The 20,390-nt window shown below is 35.0% G+C and overlaps 1 protein-coding gene across 2 annotated transcripts in view; it reads left to right on the plus strand.

Moving 5' to 3' along the window:
• Window positions 1-20,390, plus strand: part of LOC110848293 (Down syndrome cell adhesion molecule-like protein Dscam2) — a 102,887-nt gene that overhangs the window by 23,501 nt on the left and 58,996 nt on the right. For both annotated transcript variants that reach the window (XM_035851022.1, XM_035851023.1), the window contains exons 5-6: window positions 537-628; window positions 1,948-2,091. In XM_035851022.1, coding sequence (XP_035706915.1) covers window positions 537-628; window positions 1,948-2,091 — 236 coding nt within the window. The remainder of the gene's footprint in view (window positions 1-536; window positions 629-1,947; window positions 2,092-20,390) is intronic.

The following is a 20,390-nucleotide window of genomic DNA, read 5'->3' on the forward strand; positions in this document are numbered from 1 at the left end:
GTTTGCAAGTTTACGGATTTTACGGATTTTAAAATGTTACCTAGCAGGATTAGTAGTCCTGCGTGAATTCCCCTTTGTTTTTATATGATGAAATTATTTCAGCAAGCAACATTTTCAAATAATTTCTAAATTTCTTTCGTTTGACAGACTTTAAAAAAACGGTGGTAGACATTTGATTTTTATATTTTCATATTTGTCAATTATAACGCCGTTTGTGAAATATATGAAACATGGAAATTTCCATTAAGACAAATGAAAGATAACGGGGTCGTCATTCGTTAATACGGATTGTGATGTGTGAGACAAATGCCATTTTTCGGACATGGCTTATTTGCCACTATTTAAATTAATGCCCATAATCTCAGACCACGCATTTATTTTCATACCAGGAGTACTGTGAATACAACTTTCAATTTCAAAAATTTGGACTAATGACAAATTTAACGACGTAATTTTGGCCAGATTCGTTAAAAATTTTGGCGAATTGATTGATGTAATTCAAATTAGGAATAATTTGTACCTTCACTTTTCCGCAGTTGTCTCGTGCCTCCCGAGCTTGTTGACTATATTACTGTGACTTCCTGGGTGCAAGATGGATCACTCAACATTTACCCTAACTTCCAGACAGGTCGGTTGTTCATGTACTCACGTATTTCCATATGTTCCCACTGTTGCGAAAACTTTGCAAAAAATATTTACTAGACATAATTAATTTTGCAAATTTATTCCACCACAAATTTATTCCAAGTCGGTGAAACTTAGGAAGAAAATAATGAAGTTGTGCAATAACACTAACATTTTATCTTTTTTATTTTCCTTCGACCATTTCACCTACACAAGTTCTTTACCTATTTATTTAGCAACTTTGCAACATTGCCAAAGATATACGTCGTAAATTTTATTTGCAAAAAATGATTATCAAAAACAATGCACAGATTTGAATGATGCTTGCCAAGGTTTTTTTTATTCCTTAAAAAATTGTGTTCCAAGTATTCTGGAAATATTTGTAAAAAAAATATATACCGTAAATTTTATTTACAAAATGTTTATTACAAAAGCTACACTTACCGATCTTTACCCCTAGATTTTCATACATGGAAAATTGCAAGCTCCCATTTTTTGAAAAATTAAAAGAAATGTTTAATCTTACAAATTTATTTCAACTTGGCGAAACTTGAGAATAAAACAATGAAATTATGCAACACTAACATTTTATTTGTTCTTTATTATTCTTCCATTTCACCCACACAAGTTGTTTCTTAAAAAAGTTTGGAACACATATTTGCAAAGAAATACGTCGTGAATTTTATTAGCAAAAAATTGTTTATCATAAACACTGCGTAGGTTTAAATTTACTGTAGACTTATTTCACTTTAAGTAAATGAGTTTTTCAGTATTTTCAACCTTGCAAAAATATTTGCAAAAGAGGACACGAAGTAAATTTTATTTACAAAAATTGTTCATAAAAAAAGATATAAAAGATATAAAAGATATACATGTTTGTCAATTAATTTTTCGAATTTGTAAAGACCTGATGAAGGAATAAGCATTCCGAAAGCTAGGGTCAAATTTTACAATAAAACACGATGTCCTCAGAATCCATGCATTCTTCTTCAAAAAATTGTTCATTTCAAAACCCATGGTCGATTTTCAGAAATGGAAAAATGATTTTTTTAACTTGCAAAAACTTCATGCATTCACAAAAAAATATAAAGAACTCTCTGTACCCAACAAATGATGACGCAATGCAATTCCCTACCTCGTCACACTTTTACTTTCATTCTAATTTTATTCTGGGTCATTTCCTCTCCGAGAAAAAAAATTGTCACATAATAAAAAAGCGTTGCGAGAGAGAGGAGAAAGTGGCAGAGAAAGTTTTTTGAGTGGAAACCACCTTTTTCATGTCTAGATTTTTTTGTCACACTTTTTTTCTTCTTCTTTTTGCAGGCAAATGGCTCCTGCTGCCGTCTGGAGAGTTGCGCGTGTTCAGCGTGGACGAGTCTGACAGGCGAAAGGTGTGGGCGTGCCGAACGCTGCACAAACTGACGAACGAGGTGATGACGAGTGAAGGGGCGAGAATTGTTGTGAAAGGTAAGTGAGCACTTGCTCTTTATTTGTACTTTTTCCCCGTGGAGAAAGTCTGGTCGGCAAATAAAATTCGGGTATCAATCTTTTTCCCCTATTTCGGAGAGGATTATGTATGGCGGAAGAAATCAGGGACAAAACGTGTGCATCATGGACCATGTTGACCGTTATCATATTCCATATGTTACTTAACAAGTGACAAGGGAAAATAGGATAAAATGACTAACTGACCAAATTGATAGCATAATACTTGAGTTATTCATATTTACATATTGACAGTCAGTGTTTGCAAAAATCAAGTTTTCTTTATGTCCGGTTACATAAAAAGTATGAAAAACAATTGTGCAAATTTCTCTCGCATCAATTTTGAGCTACTGAAAACTAGAGAGTAAGTTCGTTCTGCATATTACTGATAGTTTTTTGAAACTCGAGTTTACATATCTTAACAATTATTCAGAAAGGTAGCAAGGTTAAGCAGAAGTACACCATCTAATTATGATTAATTTATTAATATACTTAATTGCTACAATACTTACGGAGCTTAAATCTGTCCAAAAATACCAAATTATATCTTGAAGTACGAAATCAAACTTGGTTCAGTTTCTATGATAGTATCAAAAATGGATTTCTGAGGTTTTTTACTCCCTAATTTGATAATGATGCAGAATTACTAATCAATGCATACAAAACTCGTTGAATTAATCCACTCTTAATATTCGAGGACATCAGTACATAATTGTGCAATAATACTAATAATAATAATTACATAAATACTATTCTACACACATACCTACTTCTACTGCAGTTACCTGCTAGTCCTGCTAGTCCTGCTGTCCATTAATTAGAACTATTTGCTAATTGCTTTTACTCAAGTCTTCATAAAGCGCTTAATTAAGGTATGTATTCTTGTCCCATAAATTACTGCAATTTTGGTAGTCATTGCAAATGTTTTAATAATTTCGGCTGAATATGCTATCCTACAACCAAAATGGAGTTGCCTAATTTTGCAATTTTGGCCCACATTTGTACGTATAGATTAAGGTCACAATGTTGATTATTTTGCACAGCAAAAGCATACCAGAAATCTTTAATGTTACTCAATTTGGACGAAAATAAATATAAGTCTGTAAAGTTTTTATGATCAAAATTCATCATTTTTTGAAAACCACACAAAATTGCACACTTTTTTTTACCGAAAATTCAATGTAATTTCACTATCATTTCGAAAACCAATTAAAATCTCTATTTTTAATTTTCAATTGCAAAATTCTGACAAACTTGTATCGCATTTGTGGGAGAGTCTGGAATGAGATTTCCAGCTTTCTCTGTCTTTCTCTCATTTTCCATCCGGAGAAAATAATCCCTTGTAAAATCTCTGGAGAATTGAGCAGTAAAAGCACACAAATCCTTAACAATTAGGTCACTTCCCTACTTTCGTATAACAACTGGCTGCTGCTGGGTCGTCGGCTTATGGTTCGCATGGATGGATGGACGGCTCGATGAGATCGCAGTGTTCCGGAAGTGCTCTTCAAACTTGAGAATTATGTATAAAATAGAATTCGCTACATTCAAATTGCAAACATTATTATCGGCGAACTGAACATTTCCGGTTGTACGTACGCAAACGTGACTAGGAAATCGTGCGAAAATTTGTATTATCTTAAAATGAGGGCAAACTTATCAAATGTATGGGTGAAATAATTTACAGGGTAATTATGACTAAATACTTCGCTTATCAGTAAAGTGAATTTTGCCAAAATTCCTGCTGGACAAACCTGTACAATTTTTTTTAATGAGAGCTTTCATTACCAAAAATATTTTTCTTTCCAAAATTTGACATCCATTAACCAATAATAATAATAACCTAGCCACAAAATAGGGTAGACATTTTAAAAAAAACTCTAATATGTTCGGCGTTTAATTAATCGAATTTTTGTAAAATAAGTAAAATAATAAACGATAAGCAAGTAAATATGTTTCTTGACAAGTTTAGCAAAGAAATTGCAAAATTGAGATGTTCATTTGATCAGTATAAAACTTTACGATTGATTTGGAATCTGATTTTCCTCAAAATTTTTGAAACTTATACCCGATAACAATTTTGAACATGTTTAAGGACTAAACAGTTATATTCATTTAAAAAATTGACATTTCTTTTGAAATTACTTTCTCCCGGAGAACCCTGGAAAACTGGATTTGGATCTAAATGGGCTCCCTTCAGAGGAATATTTTAGCAAAAGTAGCAACAGACGCTGCCCAATTTTGCACAGTTTCCCAGCTGGGATTCTGCTCCCTTTGTGAAAATAAATAAATCGGAAACAAGATCTCTCTCTCCCTTGTAAATTGTAAAATTATTCCAATTGCATTCCGTCATGGAGTTGCATAATTTCCCGAAAAAAATTGAGTTCCTGTGGATCCGTAAAAATAGAAATTGTATAAAAATTGAAAACCCTGCAAAAACTTCCAATTATTTTATTATTAATCCCGAACTGCGAGTCCCGGTTCAATTTCCTCCTCTAATCTGAATAATTTCCGGGACCAATTCATCTCCAAAATTCGTTTCTGAATTTTGAATTCAGAGAAATAGAAATTACTAAATGACAAAATTGTATTAAAAAAATATAAAGTTTTTATCGTAATAAAGTAATTTTTGCTTTATGTTTGTTCAGCCATTTTCCATCAAACAAACACTACTTCCCATTTTTTGCTTGTCGTACAAAAGGCGATCAGACTTACTTTTGACGAATTCAAACCTTAATTACGGAATGGTTTTTAGTTGTAGAGATTTCTAGCATTTTTTATGTGAAAGCCCATGTCTCAAACTATAGGTTAGCATATCTGGCTTCCGGTTTTGTGTACTCTACGAAATAAGGCGAGGTCAAATTTGGAGAGGTGTCCTTTTTTAGTTTTCCAAACTAGTACTCTTACAAAATGGCGTTGAAGAAAATATTTTTTTCTTAGATCCTGATGCAAAAATTGTCTTTGCGACTATTATTAAGGGACTCAGCATGCTTTTCACTATATAAAACAATTTTTGTCTCATGCTTATCTTTTAAGTCCGTTTTGTAGTCTAATTTTAAACTTGTCCTAATGGAATGCGCTCGTGACCGCAACTTCTCCACTTTAAAGGCCCCCACATTTTACCACTTTGATTTTAAAAATCCCTAACCTTGTTTTTATTCAACGTACATATAGTATATTGCACTGGAAGTACTTTTGACAAAATTTTGATAAGTGGTTACACCCCACGGACTGAGTTTTTATCAAACCCTATAAAATGTTTATAACACTTCTCCTGGAAATTGAAATGGAACTTTAAAATTTTTTAACTAATCAATACGAGGTGATTTTATTATTTTGTCACTTGTACCTTGTAGGTAAAATAGTTTTGCCGCAGGGGACATAAAAAAGTTATACTAATTTATTTTCAACAAGATTTGACCATTAATTTTTCAAATACGTTCACGAGTTTTTTTAGGATTCCGCGTCAGCTGATTAGCTCGGGTCCTTCTCCAAAACTGGCTACCAAAATCTTACCTGTTCTATTTAATATTACGTAGGACACTTTCAGCTTTACCCTCAATCTTCATTTGACCCAGTGGGTCCGATTTCAAGGTCAGCAGGTCAATTTTCCTGTGCACGGTCCGATTTATCACTTTTCGGGGTAAAATATCAGCGACGCTGGATCTTATGTAATTCATTGCGGATTCTTTTACTATTACATGCAATGGTTATCAGGGGTTATAATATTAACAATCATTCACCTCTGACCTCTTTGGTTATCATGACACTCTAAATAAAATCATTACCAAATCATTACCAAAATGCACACGTATATGACTCTGCAGAAACGGTAATAATAACCACCAGCTGGTAAAGAAATTGATTGAATCCGAAGTGGTAATAAAGAACACTTTTTGGGATAAAATTAATACCATGATGTATGACAGATGTACTACAATATGTAGTAAAATGTCTACCGCCTGGTAATAAACCCTACCACTTTGTACACGGTGTGCTATTCATACCGGTATTGATGCTTTGTTTTAGTATACCCCATTATTACCAAATGTTGTGCAGATTTCCACCGAAAAGAATAGATTTTTTGCTGTTCTTTAATCTTTCAATCAATTATATTTATTGTAAAATAGTTTTGAAACATACATAACTATAAAATTTAAGTATAATGCAAACTATTGAGTTACAGAAATACACATGTATAAATATTTACATGAAATTTAAATCTGCTCCGATTCCCAACTTAAATTTGTGTTTCACTGAAAAAATAAACGCACAAAATTTGTATTAACTCTTTCCTATTATGATGGTTTTCGATCATCATCTTAATAAGGCGCCTACATATGATAATTTGATACTTACCTATTTCGAAAAATGTAATTTCCAGAAGTTTTTATCAGTTTTTTCCCACGGGCAGCACTGGACACTGGATAATTTCGCCATGTTGACTTGATTTGAGCTGAGTGGAAACTAAAACTGACAAATGCGCCACTGTCTCAATGTTTAGCGTCTCACAATTAACACCAAATGTATTAAAATTCTTACCTCCAGGGTAATAAACTACACCAAAATGTAGATCTCATCAGCACCACATCGGGAAACATTTGTACTACACTTAATGAAAATTATGGTAAAGAGTGTTATCTAAATTTGTAGGATATAATTACCGGCTCGTAGGAGTTTATTACCAAAATTATAAAGATAACTTAGAACATTGCGGTGGAGGGCCAGTTACCCGTTTGGTATTGATACGGTAATAACCCCGTATAATTTTTGTAGGACGCGTAATTACCAAGAGCTCGGTAAAGACGCTTATTAAGAATTCTTTACCAAGTTGCTAAGAGTGGATATATGAATAAATAAGTTTGGAAAGTGTTTTTTTTGGCTCTCTCCAACTCTGAGGGCACTGGAGGGGGCATTTATGAAGCTATCGCTACAAAATTTTGGAAATATCTTCCTGAGAGTATTATCTGATAACTCGCCAAAAATCCGTTCAAAATTCAACCCCCTGCCAGAGATATTCAACTTTGAATTCGTCAAAACCATCACTAATCACCTTTTGTAATTTGTCCAAATCATCCACTCGTGTACCAAAAATTAGTCATCCACGATTTAGTCCTCACACGATCCATCCTCCTCAGAAATTTATTTTATTGCACCTCGAAAACCACACCGATTTGATGCCATAAAAATCAAGAAGTAGAAAAAGAAACCGACCAGATTTCCACTTGCAGAGAGAGAAAAGAGAAAGTCGAGAACTTCTCCATTTCGCAGTATCATCGATTAAACATATCCGTCGCTCATCTCCGTTCACCTTTTTCTCCTCGCTCCTGGACAAGCATCAACTCAACCTGATCTCGATTTGATCCCTTCTCCGCCCAACAAAGAAACACAAAATTTGAAGGATTTCCTTCCTCGAGAGGAGAACAGACCACAAGAATTTCTCGGTTTTGCTTTGCGGGTGGTTTGCGGTTTGATTTCCTCCACATTTTATTTCAGTTTTCTTTTTCTTCTCCGAATTCCCAAGCTCTCCGAGAGAAAGAGAAACCAAGAGCGATGTGGAATAAATGGAGCGGTTGCTTTTCACTTAAGAAAGTTGAGAAAGTCGGGGGAGAAATGGGGAAATCGTAAAACATAGGTCGGCAGCAATGTCCAGGGATTTGGGGCATCTTAAAAAGTACTCAATTTTCTGTACTATGGATAAAGAACAAAAATTAAGAAAACAATTACTAAACAAATTTCACGAATTAATTCTTATAAAAACCCATCAAATCCCCTCAAAACACATTTTAAAGGAGTCGTAACATAGTTTTTGTAAAAAATCGTACTTATGCAGCTTACTAAAACTATCGTCAAGCTAACTTTATTAATTTGTAGTCTTCCAAATTCTGTATTGCCAGTCGGGCAACAATTTAGGCTTTCTCAGAAAAGTAGTACAGACAAACACAAATTTTCCGACCTATTAATGTCCCCAAAAACAAGGATTGAATTCGGTCCCATCTGCTCCTTTCCATTTTCTGGGTTGCATTTAAAGACTTCTTCAAGGTCTGGTCTCTTCTAGTTGAAGCATCTGAGTCGAGGGACGCTCAAATATTACACAGAGGCAATTCACGCAGGCCTTAGCAACTTTGTAAAATCCGCAAGTTCAGTAAAATAAACTTGTACAAAATAAAAAGCCCGATCCTGTTTGTCTCGCTCGATTACACATCCATTACGACTTGCAATTGAATTACAGAAATTACAGAACTCTTAAAATGGAACGACGAACGATCTAGTCATTGATTTGTAAATGTGAGTTTCTGAATTTTTACAAAAAGGTGTCGACATCTATTAATTTTCGATAAATTTGAGATTCGATTTGATTCGATTTGATTTAAATGGGTTTGATTTATTAAGATTTTAATCTCGTTTTAGCTGTACATAATTAAAGGATAAATTCTATGCCAGGTAAAAATAGGGTTTCACTACCATAATAATTATTTACTGTTTTTAATGTGCATAGTTTCAAAAAATTTCAAATACGTCTTGGAAATTTTCAAATTGATTAGTAACTTCCATAACATCTGTGCGTTTTGTAAAATAATTTTACAAACTTATCCAAAAAAAGAGACGCCCTTGATTTGAGCAAGTTTACAAAAACTTGTAGGATGATTTTAATTAGAAACTTTTGTAAGATTTTGTACAAATTTATAAGTTTACAAAATTTACGGACTTTTTAAAGTTAATAAGTTCTGCGTGAATTCTCCTTATCAATTTGGTCAATTCATCCTATTTCTCATCTTAAAAAATAATTGGATGCCGGGTTTGTAAATTTTGCCCATGTTTTCTGCTCATGTAATCTCTGTCGACCCCCTGGACGGAGTGACTGCCGCGGAGAAAGTAAAGCGAAAGTGATGAAGCATTTCATTTTGGTGAAATGCCGATTACATAAAATTGAACTTAGAAAACGAACTCAATTTAATGCCAAAACTGATTTTATTCGGAAAGCAATTCAAGTCGAGAACTTTTCATGTGGGATTGTTTCTTGTATTGTTTTTCAGGCGCATTGTGCAGCATGTAAGAGCAATAAGACAAAAACGAATGGGAACTATACAAATAAAATTCTGAAAACTTTTTTCGTAAAAGATATTGAATTGGGTTAATCTTGGTAAATATGAAGCTGGCTTAAAATATATAAAATAATAAAATGTAAGGGAAGCATATCATTTTTCGTGGCAATTTTGAAATTTGAAACCAATTGATAAAAATATAAAAATGTTTTCAATATATGTAAAACATAGGCTGAAACATTCAACCAGATTTCTTGTCGCATTTTCATTTCACCTCATAACTTTTATAAATAAACAAATAATTTTACTTTCGATACGGGGTGTTTCGGATCTAATTTTTGTAACAAGTATGCTCAATACATGTTCACAATAATTTATGGAGTTAGAGTCTCACAATATTACAAAATTTTAATTTCGCATGAATAGTGCTACCAAAGTGTTCATAATTTCGCAATAACTACACGTGACTTAATTTTTGAGTATAAATTGTAACGACTAATCATTAAATCTTCCAATATTTGTAAATAGAGTGGTCATAAATCTATATGGAATTGTACACACAATAAAAATACACAGTTGAAATTTTTGCCATATTGATTAAATGCCGGGCAAATAAGGCATGCCATCAATATGGCTAAATCCCATGGTCATATGCAAGACTAGTTGTAACATCGATTCACATTATATATTATATATTTAAAAAACAAATTTGAAACCTTAATTTTCCTGCTGTATCAAACCTCGCCGGCATAAAAATTCTTTAGAAAAGCTCTAGCGAGGCAATTTTCTCTGTAAAAAAAATCTCGTCATATCTGTTTACTTTATACTTTTTATACTTGCTTTCCCCCAAAAAAAGAGAAAGCCATGGACGACAAGGGGCTAATTTGATTTTGTGGGAGAATCCACTTTCACCCACTTTCTCCGTTCGAGCACCTGTAGCACCACCGCTTTCACTCCACTCTCCGAAACTGAGAGGAGGAGGACAGTCTAACAGAAATTTATTTAGTGGCCTCGCACCAGCCCAGCCAAACACATTCATCTCTGCTCACTTGCAAAATTCTGGCGAAATTCAGCTGGAGACCAACAAGAAAGAACAATGTGAGAACGTTGTCCGAGACCCTGTCTGGCGGAATGTATGGCCGATTTGTCATCCGGACAAGATTGATGGGGGAGTTATTGCTGCGGGATGAAGATAGCTGTCCCCCGTTTAGCCAGCACTTCAATCAGTTTTGCACACAGAGACACATGTAATCTCACTCCACTCTTAATAATGCCACAGGGAATTATTTCCTCTAATCATTTTCTGATAAATTCAAATTTTCTTCTGAGTTGGTAATCCATATGTAATTGGATCATGGAGACTATTAGTTTAGAATTTAGGCTACACAGGCTAATGTAAATGTACTTACATTTCCGCGAAATTCAAATTACGTACGATCAACCGAATCAGGTTATGGGAAATTCGAAGTTTGTCTAAAATTACCGTAATAATTTTCCACTAAATTAAAATTTTCTTGGAACCAATACATAATTGGTCATATTTATTTATTGCTTAATTAGAATTTATGCTACGTATACTTCTGCGAAATTCAAATTGTTTACGATCAACAGAATTAACGAAATCAAGTGGTGACAAATTTGAGTATAAAACGAGTATAAAACAATGTAGCAACGGAATTATTACTTCATATTTGATAATTCTTTTAGTGATGGTTCCACATTGTCATTCTCTACATTTTATTACTCAAAATTTTACGACCTCATCGTTAAGCGTATCCTAAATATTATGGTCATAGAAAACTGCTTCCACATATGGAGAGAAAGTCGGGCAGACGGCGGAGATGTAAATATTTTAACTCAATTCTTCCTTTTTGCGTCATACGCGTAAATAGTTTAGCCAAGCTTTACACAAGATTATTACATTACGTAATACATAATGTAGCGTTTGACACTTGCGAAAATTAAATTGAAGTGATGTATACAAAAACCTAGGAAAAAATTAAATATTATCTTATTTTTCACTCTATGTTGACTTGCGTTAAGGACTTAAATTTAGGAATTAAAGGGAATTAAGGGATTATTTTGCAAGGCTGCGTATTTATTATGCGATTATTTTGCTTTGCTCAATTTCGGATGAGCAACAGCAGAGCAACATCGTTTTGCATGCCAAAATTTTTAGTTTGCTAAAAATTTTGCGATATCTAAAATTTTGTGTGTAAAAATTTGGTTGTATTGCTAGTAAATAACGCCAGAAATATTTTTTTGTGGAGACCTAATAAACGTCTTCGTTTATCATGTAGCCAGTATCACGGTTTGCAAGTTTAGGCTTTTTTTTGCTGTAATTATACAATTACACAATTTTATTATTGTGGTAACAAACTATTACCGGGCTGTCAGATCAAGCATAAGTACAAAGTAATAATTCCACTACCCAGAAACCAATTTTGCAGCAATTCATCCTCGTGTAGTCAGCAATTTCTCAAGTATTTACACCAAAATTCAAATTTAAGAATTAAAAAAAGTAAGACTACTGATAAACTTTCTACAATTTTAATTTTGGTGAAAACATAAAAATTGTTATTCTGCTAAAAAAAATTGCCAAAATAAATATTGTTCGCATTAGGACATATTTTTTTGCATTAACACGCCACCACATTTTTGCAACACATGTCTCACAAAAGTACAAATAAGTATGTTTGTTTTCCCAGCTTTACTCTGCAGAAAAATACAAACTCACGCATAGAACTTTCTCTTCTGAATAAATATAAACTGGTTTCGCCATGATTTTTATCTCGTTCCAATTTCCTCGTGGAAAACATCTGCCCCAAATTACTCTCTCGCTCTCGCTTTCTCAGTTTAAAATATTTTGGGGAAAACATCAAGACATAGAAAATCTCCTCGGGAATATAAAAAAGAATCCTCGTAAAATAAATCTTCTCCTTAAAATCGACTAAACCTTAAAATAAATGCTTCCAACTCGTTCAGATTTTTGCTATCGGTGCATTTTCTGTCGTCGGGAGAGACAGGATCGACATCCTCGCTGGGACAACTTTCTTTTCGGGAAAAAAGTCGCACAGGGATCAAAAAAGGTGGATTGTTTCCTAAAATGTAATAGAGCGACAATCTGCAAAAGAAATTAGATACATATGTATGAGAAAATTATAAAGTTAGCCAAATCGGCTTAAGTATTGACGAAACATTAAAAAATACTTTAAATTTGTATACAGATAAAATTATAAAATTATAAAATTTGTAATGGTTGTCTCCCTAATAAATTAAACGAAAATGTAATGTTCTTTAAGTGAGAAGGGTGAAAATAATGAAAATATGTAAAATCTGTAGATCTACATTATAAGCTGGAAATGTTTGTCTGCAACGGAAGTGAAAGTTATTTTCCGAAACGGAAGTGAAAGTGGAGAAAGTGATTTGCATATCAGCTGCGTTGGTACAAGCGGTTGGAAAGTCGATAAGTTAGTTATCCTTGGCTTGATGGTTATCAGCAAGGGAAGGTAACACAAACTCTTAATTGTGGTTATCTGGTCGCTGGGGGGATTGGGGGGGTTTGCCCCCCCTGAGATATGGTTATCGCTCTGCTGGGGGGAGTGGGAGGGCGTGCCCCCTGGGATATGGATATCCCTCTGCTGGGGGACATGGGAGGGTGTGGCCCCCTGGGATATGGTTATCGTTCAGATGGGAGGATTTAGAGGGTGTGCCCCGTGGGGTATGGTTATCGCTCTTGGGGAATAGGTATGCTAGACATTATCATGGAAATTTGCCTATTAACCCAATGAAAGGTGTAAAATGTTACCGAAGGGACATTAGTTATTCCTTTGTTCCGTTCCGTTCAAGCCCGTTCCCAAACATGAGATATATATTTCAAGATGCCTGGATGACGGGAGGGAGAACGGATTCCGTTCCATTCATGGGTCAACCATATTTATATTGGATTGTTTAAATTACAAAATATAATTGCTTCGCGTACACATAAAGGAATGGAATTCCCTTCCTCTTCCATTCCCCTTGGATATACTTCAGGCGCTGTAGTGAAATCTTCACATCAAGGGAAGGGGGATGGAATTCCGTTCCCTTCATGTGTGGCCTATACAGTTATCGCTATGCCGAAAGGAATAGGGGATGCCGTATATTAGCGAAGGAGTTTGGATATCGAAGTGGTTACACCCCCAGTGTTGGGTGTGATCTGTTTGTGGGGTCGCGCACCTAGATGGCCACTACCTCTGTTTGGTTTTGCCAAATTGGGATGTGGTTATTACACTGTTGGGGGTGTGTGGGCTGGAGCCGCAGTGAAGTGAATGGTGAAGGGTTCCGTTCCTTCCCTCTTCCCGTTGGATATACTTCAGACGAAGTATTGACATCTTTGCATGAAGGGAAAGGGAACGGAATTCCCTTCCCGTTAGATGTACTTCACACGAAGTAGTGACATCTTTGCACGATGGGAAAGGAAAGGGAACGGAATTCCCTTCCCGTTAGATGTACTTCACACGAAGTAGTGACATCTTTGCACGATGGGAAAGGAAAGGGAACGGAATTCCCTTCCCGTTAGATGTACTTCACACGAAGTAGTGACATCTTTGCACGATGGGAAAGGAAGGGGAACGGAATTCCCTTCCCGTTAGATGTACTTCACACGAAGTAGTGACATCTTTGCATGAAGGGAAAGGGATCGGATTCCCTTTTCCGTTGGATATACTTCAGGTTAAGTAGCTATTTCATATTTTGTCAAGACTCATAGCCAGCTCTCACTGCAGCGTTACATAAGGAACATGCCGCTCCCAACGACAGACAAAATATACAGTAGCCGCGGAAGGGTGGGGACAAAGGGACGAGGGAAAATGTCCCCGTGGTTATTCGATGTTCAATGTTCGATGTTCGATGTTCCCATCGGCTGCTCATATTATACACACTCCATTCCCTTCATGTGCAGACTACGCAGATTTAAGAATCGAATCTGAATTCCATTCCCTTCACGAAGGGAATGAGGCCTCCGATGAATTAGTCAAATCTTCCACTGGAACAGATTTTGAAATCTGAGCACGAGTATAATATCATACGCGCTTTGACATGCCACACACCAGTAACCGTGTGGACCAAGTCAAATGTGACATATGTCGAACACGTCTGTTAACAGATTTTGAATCGGGTATAACAATTTGATGTTGATTTTACTTGGATCCATTCGCTGTGACCAAATATTTATTACCAAATAAGAATAAACAGTATGCCATGAGCATTGTTTAGATTTCTTAAATATTTGAATTTTCCTACCATCAACTTTCATCATCAACTCATACCATCAATTTCACGTTCTTCACAAGTTCCTTTGACTTCCCTCGGTGACAGAATTTGAGATTATTATATAGTTAAAATATTTAATTGGTTGGAGTTTTCCAGAATTCCACTCAATTTTATTTTCATGATAATCAAATAAGCTCGCGCCCGGCGGGAGACGGGCTTATACGCTAGTTTTCTATATGTTAGGAATTGCTAATGTTTCGCAAAACGGCATTTTATCGATACATTTCAAAAACTATTTTAAATTTGTACATAAATAAAACTTTACTCCCTTTCAAAATTACAAAAGCTGAAATGTAAATACTCAACATTTATTTTCACAATAAAAATGACTAAAAAAAATAGTAATTTTCTCGTAAAATAAATCTTCATCTTAAAATCGACTAAACCTTAAAATAAATGCTTCCCACTCGTTTAGATTTTTGCTATCGGTGCATTTTCTGTCGTCGCGAGAGACAGGATCGACATTCTCTTTAGAACAGCTTTCTATCCAGGGAAAGAGTCGCCCAGGGATTCACAAAAGGGAGGATTGTTTCCAAAAATACAAGTGAAAAATGTGTGGTGTTCTTTTGGTCAGGATGAGTGAAGGACTGAGGACTTCAGGATACCTACAAATTTAAAGAAATTTAGTATGACAGAATAATAAAATTTATCAAAACGGCGTATTTACAATGCATTACAAAAATGTTTTAGATTTCTATCCAAATAAAATTTCAAAATCCAAAATTTCTGGTGTAAGCTGTTATCAGTTAAAATTTATTTTGCGGATAAAAAGTTAATCATTTCTAAACTATAGTTAGAATTTTAGAAAATTCCAGACTTTGTGGTCAGTTTTATTCCAAATAAATTTTTACTTCTTACATTACAAATGTGGTGATTTTGAAGCAATGGCATTTTAATTGACAGAAATTTAATCTATATTTTTCTGTGTCGCAAATACGCCGTTTTGGCAAAATTTACGCTCCTACCTAATTTAAATAGTTACAGATTACATTAGTTTCATGTCACGAAGATGCCGGATTAGGTTCGGTAGCCATTTAAGGGGATTGAACAGGGGTAAAGTGAGATTAACAATCTATGCCGGAGTTATTCCACCTTAACACGTCCCCTTTGGCACCCTACTTTCCTGCACTCCATCACCCATCCATCCAGCCATCCCCACCTCGTCTCCCTCCAAATGTGCATCTTCTCATAGCTAAATCCCATCCAATCCTATTCCAAAAGTAGAAAGAAAGTGGGAAAAAGAGAGCAAACCTCCTCTCGCTCTTCTCACAACTTGACTGATGCGACTGACAGGCCGAAGTTGGATCTGGTGAAAGTATTGAATATCATAAAACTTGTGACGATGGAGGTCTCCCAGCGGAAGCTCTCCGATTTTGAGCAAATTAGTGTCTATCGATCACAGATTTAATCAGGATGGAATTTGTAAAGGACACGATCTACAAATGGGCACATTTGATTTGCATCCGACGTGAGGAAAACGAGCCTAAAAGTTTACAAATTTTGCACTTTCCAAAATCACTGAGAATTTTTGATCGCAAATTTAACTAACTTAACATTTGCAAACTATATATAATATATGCCAATGTCCTTTGATTTCACGGAGCTATTTACATCTGAAGAGGAGAAAACGGGTCCAAAAGTTGACAATTGTACACTTTCCAAATTTACTGCGCATTTTCTCCTTGTCGGATGCAAATATCTCGGCCAAACGTTCCCATTGGGAGATCGTGCCTTTCGTAAACTTCATCCTGATTAAATTTGTGATCGATTGGCACTAATTTCCTCAAAATTTGAGAGCATACGTTTAGAGACCTCCATTCCGAGTGGAGAAAAACTTTCTCCCTAAAGCCTAAAACGGACAAGCTTTGTTCTTCATGATTCTCGAATTACAATGATTCCGACTTCCAACCACCTTTGGAAAAGAAAATTGTATCGGAAAACGAGGCTTATTTTGTTTTTACAAGTTTTCCTCCTATTTTCCCCCTCATTTACATGCGAACCGTTACTTTTCCCGTTTTGAGTGAAAGTTAAGCATTCCCAGAAATATGGGGACGTGAAAATTTTGAAATGTCTGAAAAAAAACTGTGATTTCTGGAAGAAAAATTTGAAATTCTGTGCGCACGAGAGGATAAGGATTCCTCGTGGAGTGGACGGCACTGCAGCGTGAAATGAAATAAGATGCAACTTTTTCCCTGTGCTTACTTTCACCGGAAGACGGAGGGAAAGTTGGGCGAGCGAGGAGAAGTTGGCGGCGGGACGTGATCTGAGATAAAATTAGATTGTTGAAGGAGAAAGAATTGCAATCGAATTGTTGGTTCATGTTCATTTTGACTCGTTTTCGTTTGAGTCGTGTTGGGACGACTTTGCGGAGAAGGGACGTTGGCCGGGGGCAAGACGGGGATTTTTTCAGTGGGACGAAATTTATGCACTTTATTTCCTATGTACAAGAAAATGTGTCCAATTATCGAAATCCGGGTTGTCCACGTGACAGGGTTACCTTGTTCCAGAGGAGAAAGTGAGTTGTTGGGAGGACGGGCGAAAGCATGGAGTGACATGACGTGCCCAAACTGGTCGTTAGGATAGGCACGACTGGACTTTATTAAGATAGATATATACAATGAAATAGTGTTTTTTTCGCGCTCTAACGATTTTCAAGCTAGATACCTTAAAAGTTGCGTAAAATTGAGTAGATCAAAAATCCGTAATAATATTGGGGTGTCGCATATTCAGTTTTCGCGATACGAGCAAAAATGTGCGAATTTTTTTTGCTAATTTTGGATTTTGACTCAAACTCGTCCAAATTTTGGGCAAATATCACCGGAAATAATTTTAAAAATTATGTTGTACCAGAATTTGGCCGCTGCCTCGATTTCTGACCCCAGTTTTCCAACATTTTGAGTTTTGCAAAATAATTGCAATTTCCATATTAGTTTACCACGATGGAATTAGGGTACTTATTAAAGGTTCGTAGTGTATTGCTTAATTATTCGTCATAGTGATAAACAAATGTTGCCAATTCCAAAAGAAATTTTTCAAGAAAATGCAAAGAATTTCATTCGAAATTGAAATTTGGAATATTGCAAGTCTAATTATACAATACATGTAGTAGTTGGTTGAGCTTTTTGGTTATTAGGAATTTTGAAAGCAACACAAAATTTTGTTAGCAATTCGGAATTTTGTAAACAATGCTAAGATTTTGTTAATGCCGCGTTGACTTGTTAAAGGGACGATGGACACAGCAGACCTTGAAATCCAAATTATTACCCAAAACAAATAAAAGTTTGGGGTGAACGGAATCGCAAATACTTCGTAACATTGGTGCAAACTTGGACATACGTCAAAGTGCAAATCGATAACGTTATGCAATCTTGGAAAATTTAAACTAACCTTAAGTTTGATCAGAGATGTAAATAAATAAAATCTAATAGACGAATATTTAGGATGATTTTTTTTACAAAATCTTGGCACAAAATATAAAATAAATCCATTTAAATATCTTAATCCCTATCAAATAGTTAATATCATCTTAATTAAATGGTTAAGTATTTTGAACATATTAATATTTTGAAGATATACATATTTAACTATTTATAATAATGCTGGTAACCTTTTAACCTATTGCTTTGTTCGTAAATTTAATGAATCATTCACAAAATTCATTCGTTTCTTCCCCAACAATATGTCGTGAAGTGAAAATAAATTTCTTAATAGAATCATAAATTTCAGATTATTTCGTTTCTTTCCTTCTTTCTTTCGTTTCTCCAATAAAGTTTCTTTATTGGAGAATATTATATTACGAGAATTTTCAGATTCTTTAAGAAACAGTATTATAAATTGTACAACGTTGGCGAACAGAAGAAGTTATTATTTAGTTGATAATAACGCATATGTACTTTAGATTATTTCTTTATTATTGTTTTTTTTTAATATGAGATGTAAATAAGTACTCTACTCTGCGATACAATTCATACTTCTAACGAATAATAAATCCATTATTTCTTTAGGTATGATTAACCACAAAAATTTGTACAAACTAATATTTCGTTAAAATTTACAATATTCCACTTTTCTAAAAAAAATTACAACGTTTACATGGGTTTGAAATGCATGAATGAATTACTGCCTTGAATTTATAAAGTCGAACAAGTTAAACGACATGCGTTTAATTATTGCCGCGCATAAATATGTAAAAATCCCTGGATTGTACGCCGAAGGTTGACCCCAAATTGACAAGGCGATAGATTGAGCCAATGTAATGATGTCATGTTGACCCCTCTTTACACGTGTTAAAGGTCATCGGATCGCATGCTGCCCCGCCTGTAGTGTTTTACGTGTCGTCGGCTTCGATAAGTCGGAGTTCCTATTCCTTCAATATTACGACCTCGCGTCGCGCCGCACTGCGCGGCCGAAAATTCATGAAAATTGACGCCATCTTCCCCGCGAAAGTGGTTGGCATTGATCTCTGAAATATGTGGCATGAATTTATCGCCTCGCAGTTCTAATATGGCATGAAAAATGTAAATCTTTTAAAATCTAATGGCTTCTCTGTGTAATGATGATGATGATGACGATTCGAATGAAAATAGAAAGCACGGAATTTAATCCGGGACCTCATTTCGTCAAAATCTTACGCACTTTCACTTTCAACTTTCGTCCGTATCAGGACTCGGAAAGTTTTCAGATTACCTACACGTAGCTTTTTTCTTACTTTCTTTTCTCTCTCGCATCTCGTAATAATCCGAATAAAATGGTTTCTCTCATATAGGAAAAGTGAGAGTAGAAAAGGAGAAAGTTTGTGGAAAGATGGGGAGAAAAATGGACGCAATAAAATAACTGCACTCGTCTTTCAGGGAGGTTATGCACTCTTAGAAATTTATGTATGAAAATTTTGCGACTTCTTTCTCGTGGAATTTTGTAATGGTGTAAATTTTGTACAATTTACAAAATTGCTGAGGAAAAAGGAAAGAATTAAGGTTTTAGAAGTTGCCAATCTTATCTTACCAATTTACGGACTTTATAAAGTTCCCAAGGACTTCCTGAATTGTTTCTTTTTTTCGACAAAAATTTGTCGAATTTCTGGTCAAATCCGTGTTAAGTTTAGTTGTCTTACATTTTACTTTATCAATTTATCAGAAAAAATCAAATTTGGGTGAACTCCATATTTCTCTACCTTTACTCTTTACAGACGTTATATATCTTTCTCCATGTGTTTCTAATTTTTAAGCGAGCCTCCTCAAAAAGAGGGGGAGGAAGACCGTGATGGAAAAAACGTGGCAGCGTAATCATCATTAATTTCTTGGTTGAACGGACAGATCTCGGCTGCCCTGATGAGATCCAGGCTCAAAATAAATGCGTAAAGTTCGCATAAATTATTTATTAAAGGCTGCGTCCCACGACCATCTGCATATCCACTTCCCTTCCTTCTTCGTTAGTCCGATAACTATGAAACAATCGAGTCATTCTGTCACGCTAAAAAAATGTGGAAACAAAATTTTCACCGGGGCAATTCACGCGGGGCTTAATAACAGCCTATAACATCCGGGAATTCCGAAAACTTACAAGCTTTTACAAAATTTTAGAAATATTTCTGAGGATAATTAGCCAATTTACAAATTTTAGAAATATTTCTGAGGATAATTAGCGAATTTACAAATTTTTGAAAACTGACTCACATCAAGCGCGTCTGTTCAAGTTTGTAAAATTATTTTACAAAACTTACGCATTTTACAAAGTTATCAAAGACTTAATGTGTTCCTTCACTGAAAGAATTAAAAAATTAAATTCACAAATTTTGGAAACGTGTACGTGTCATCATGTACCAACTTTTTTCTGAAAACAACTACTTCCGATGAACAAGTTTTTTCACCTTTTTAACATTTTCATATTTAAATAACTGAAATAATTAATTATCGGGACCAAATAACC

Source organism: Folsomia candida, unplaced genomic scaffold (genome assembly GCF_002217175.1).
Source record: "Folsomia candida strain VU population unplaced genomic scaffold, ASM221717v1 Fcan01_Sc004, whole genome shotgun sequence".
NCBI lineage: Eukaryota > Metazoa > Arthropoda > Collembola > Entomobryomorpha > Isotomidae > Folsomia > Folsomia candida.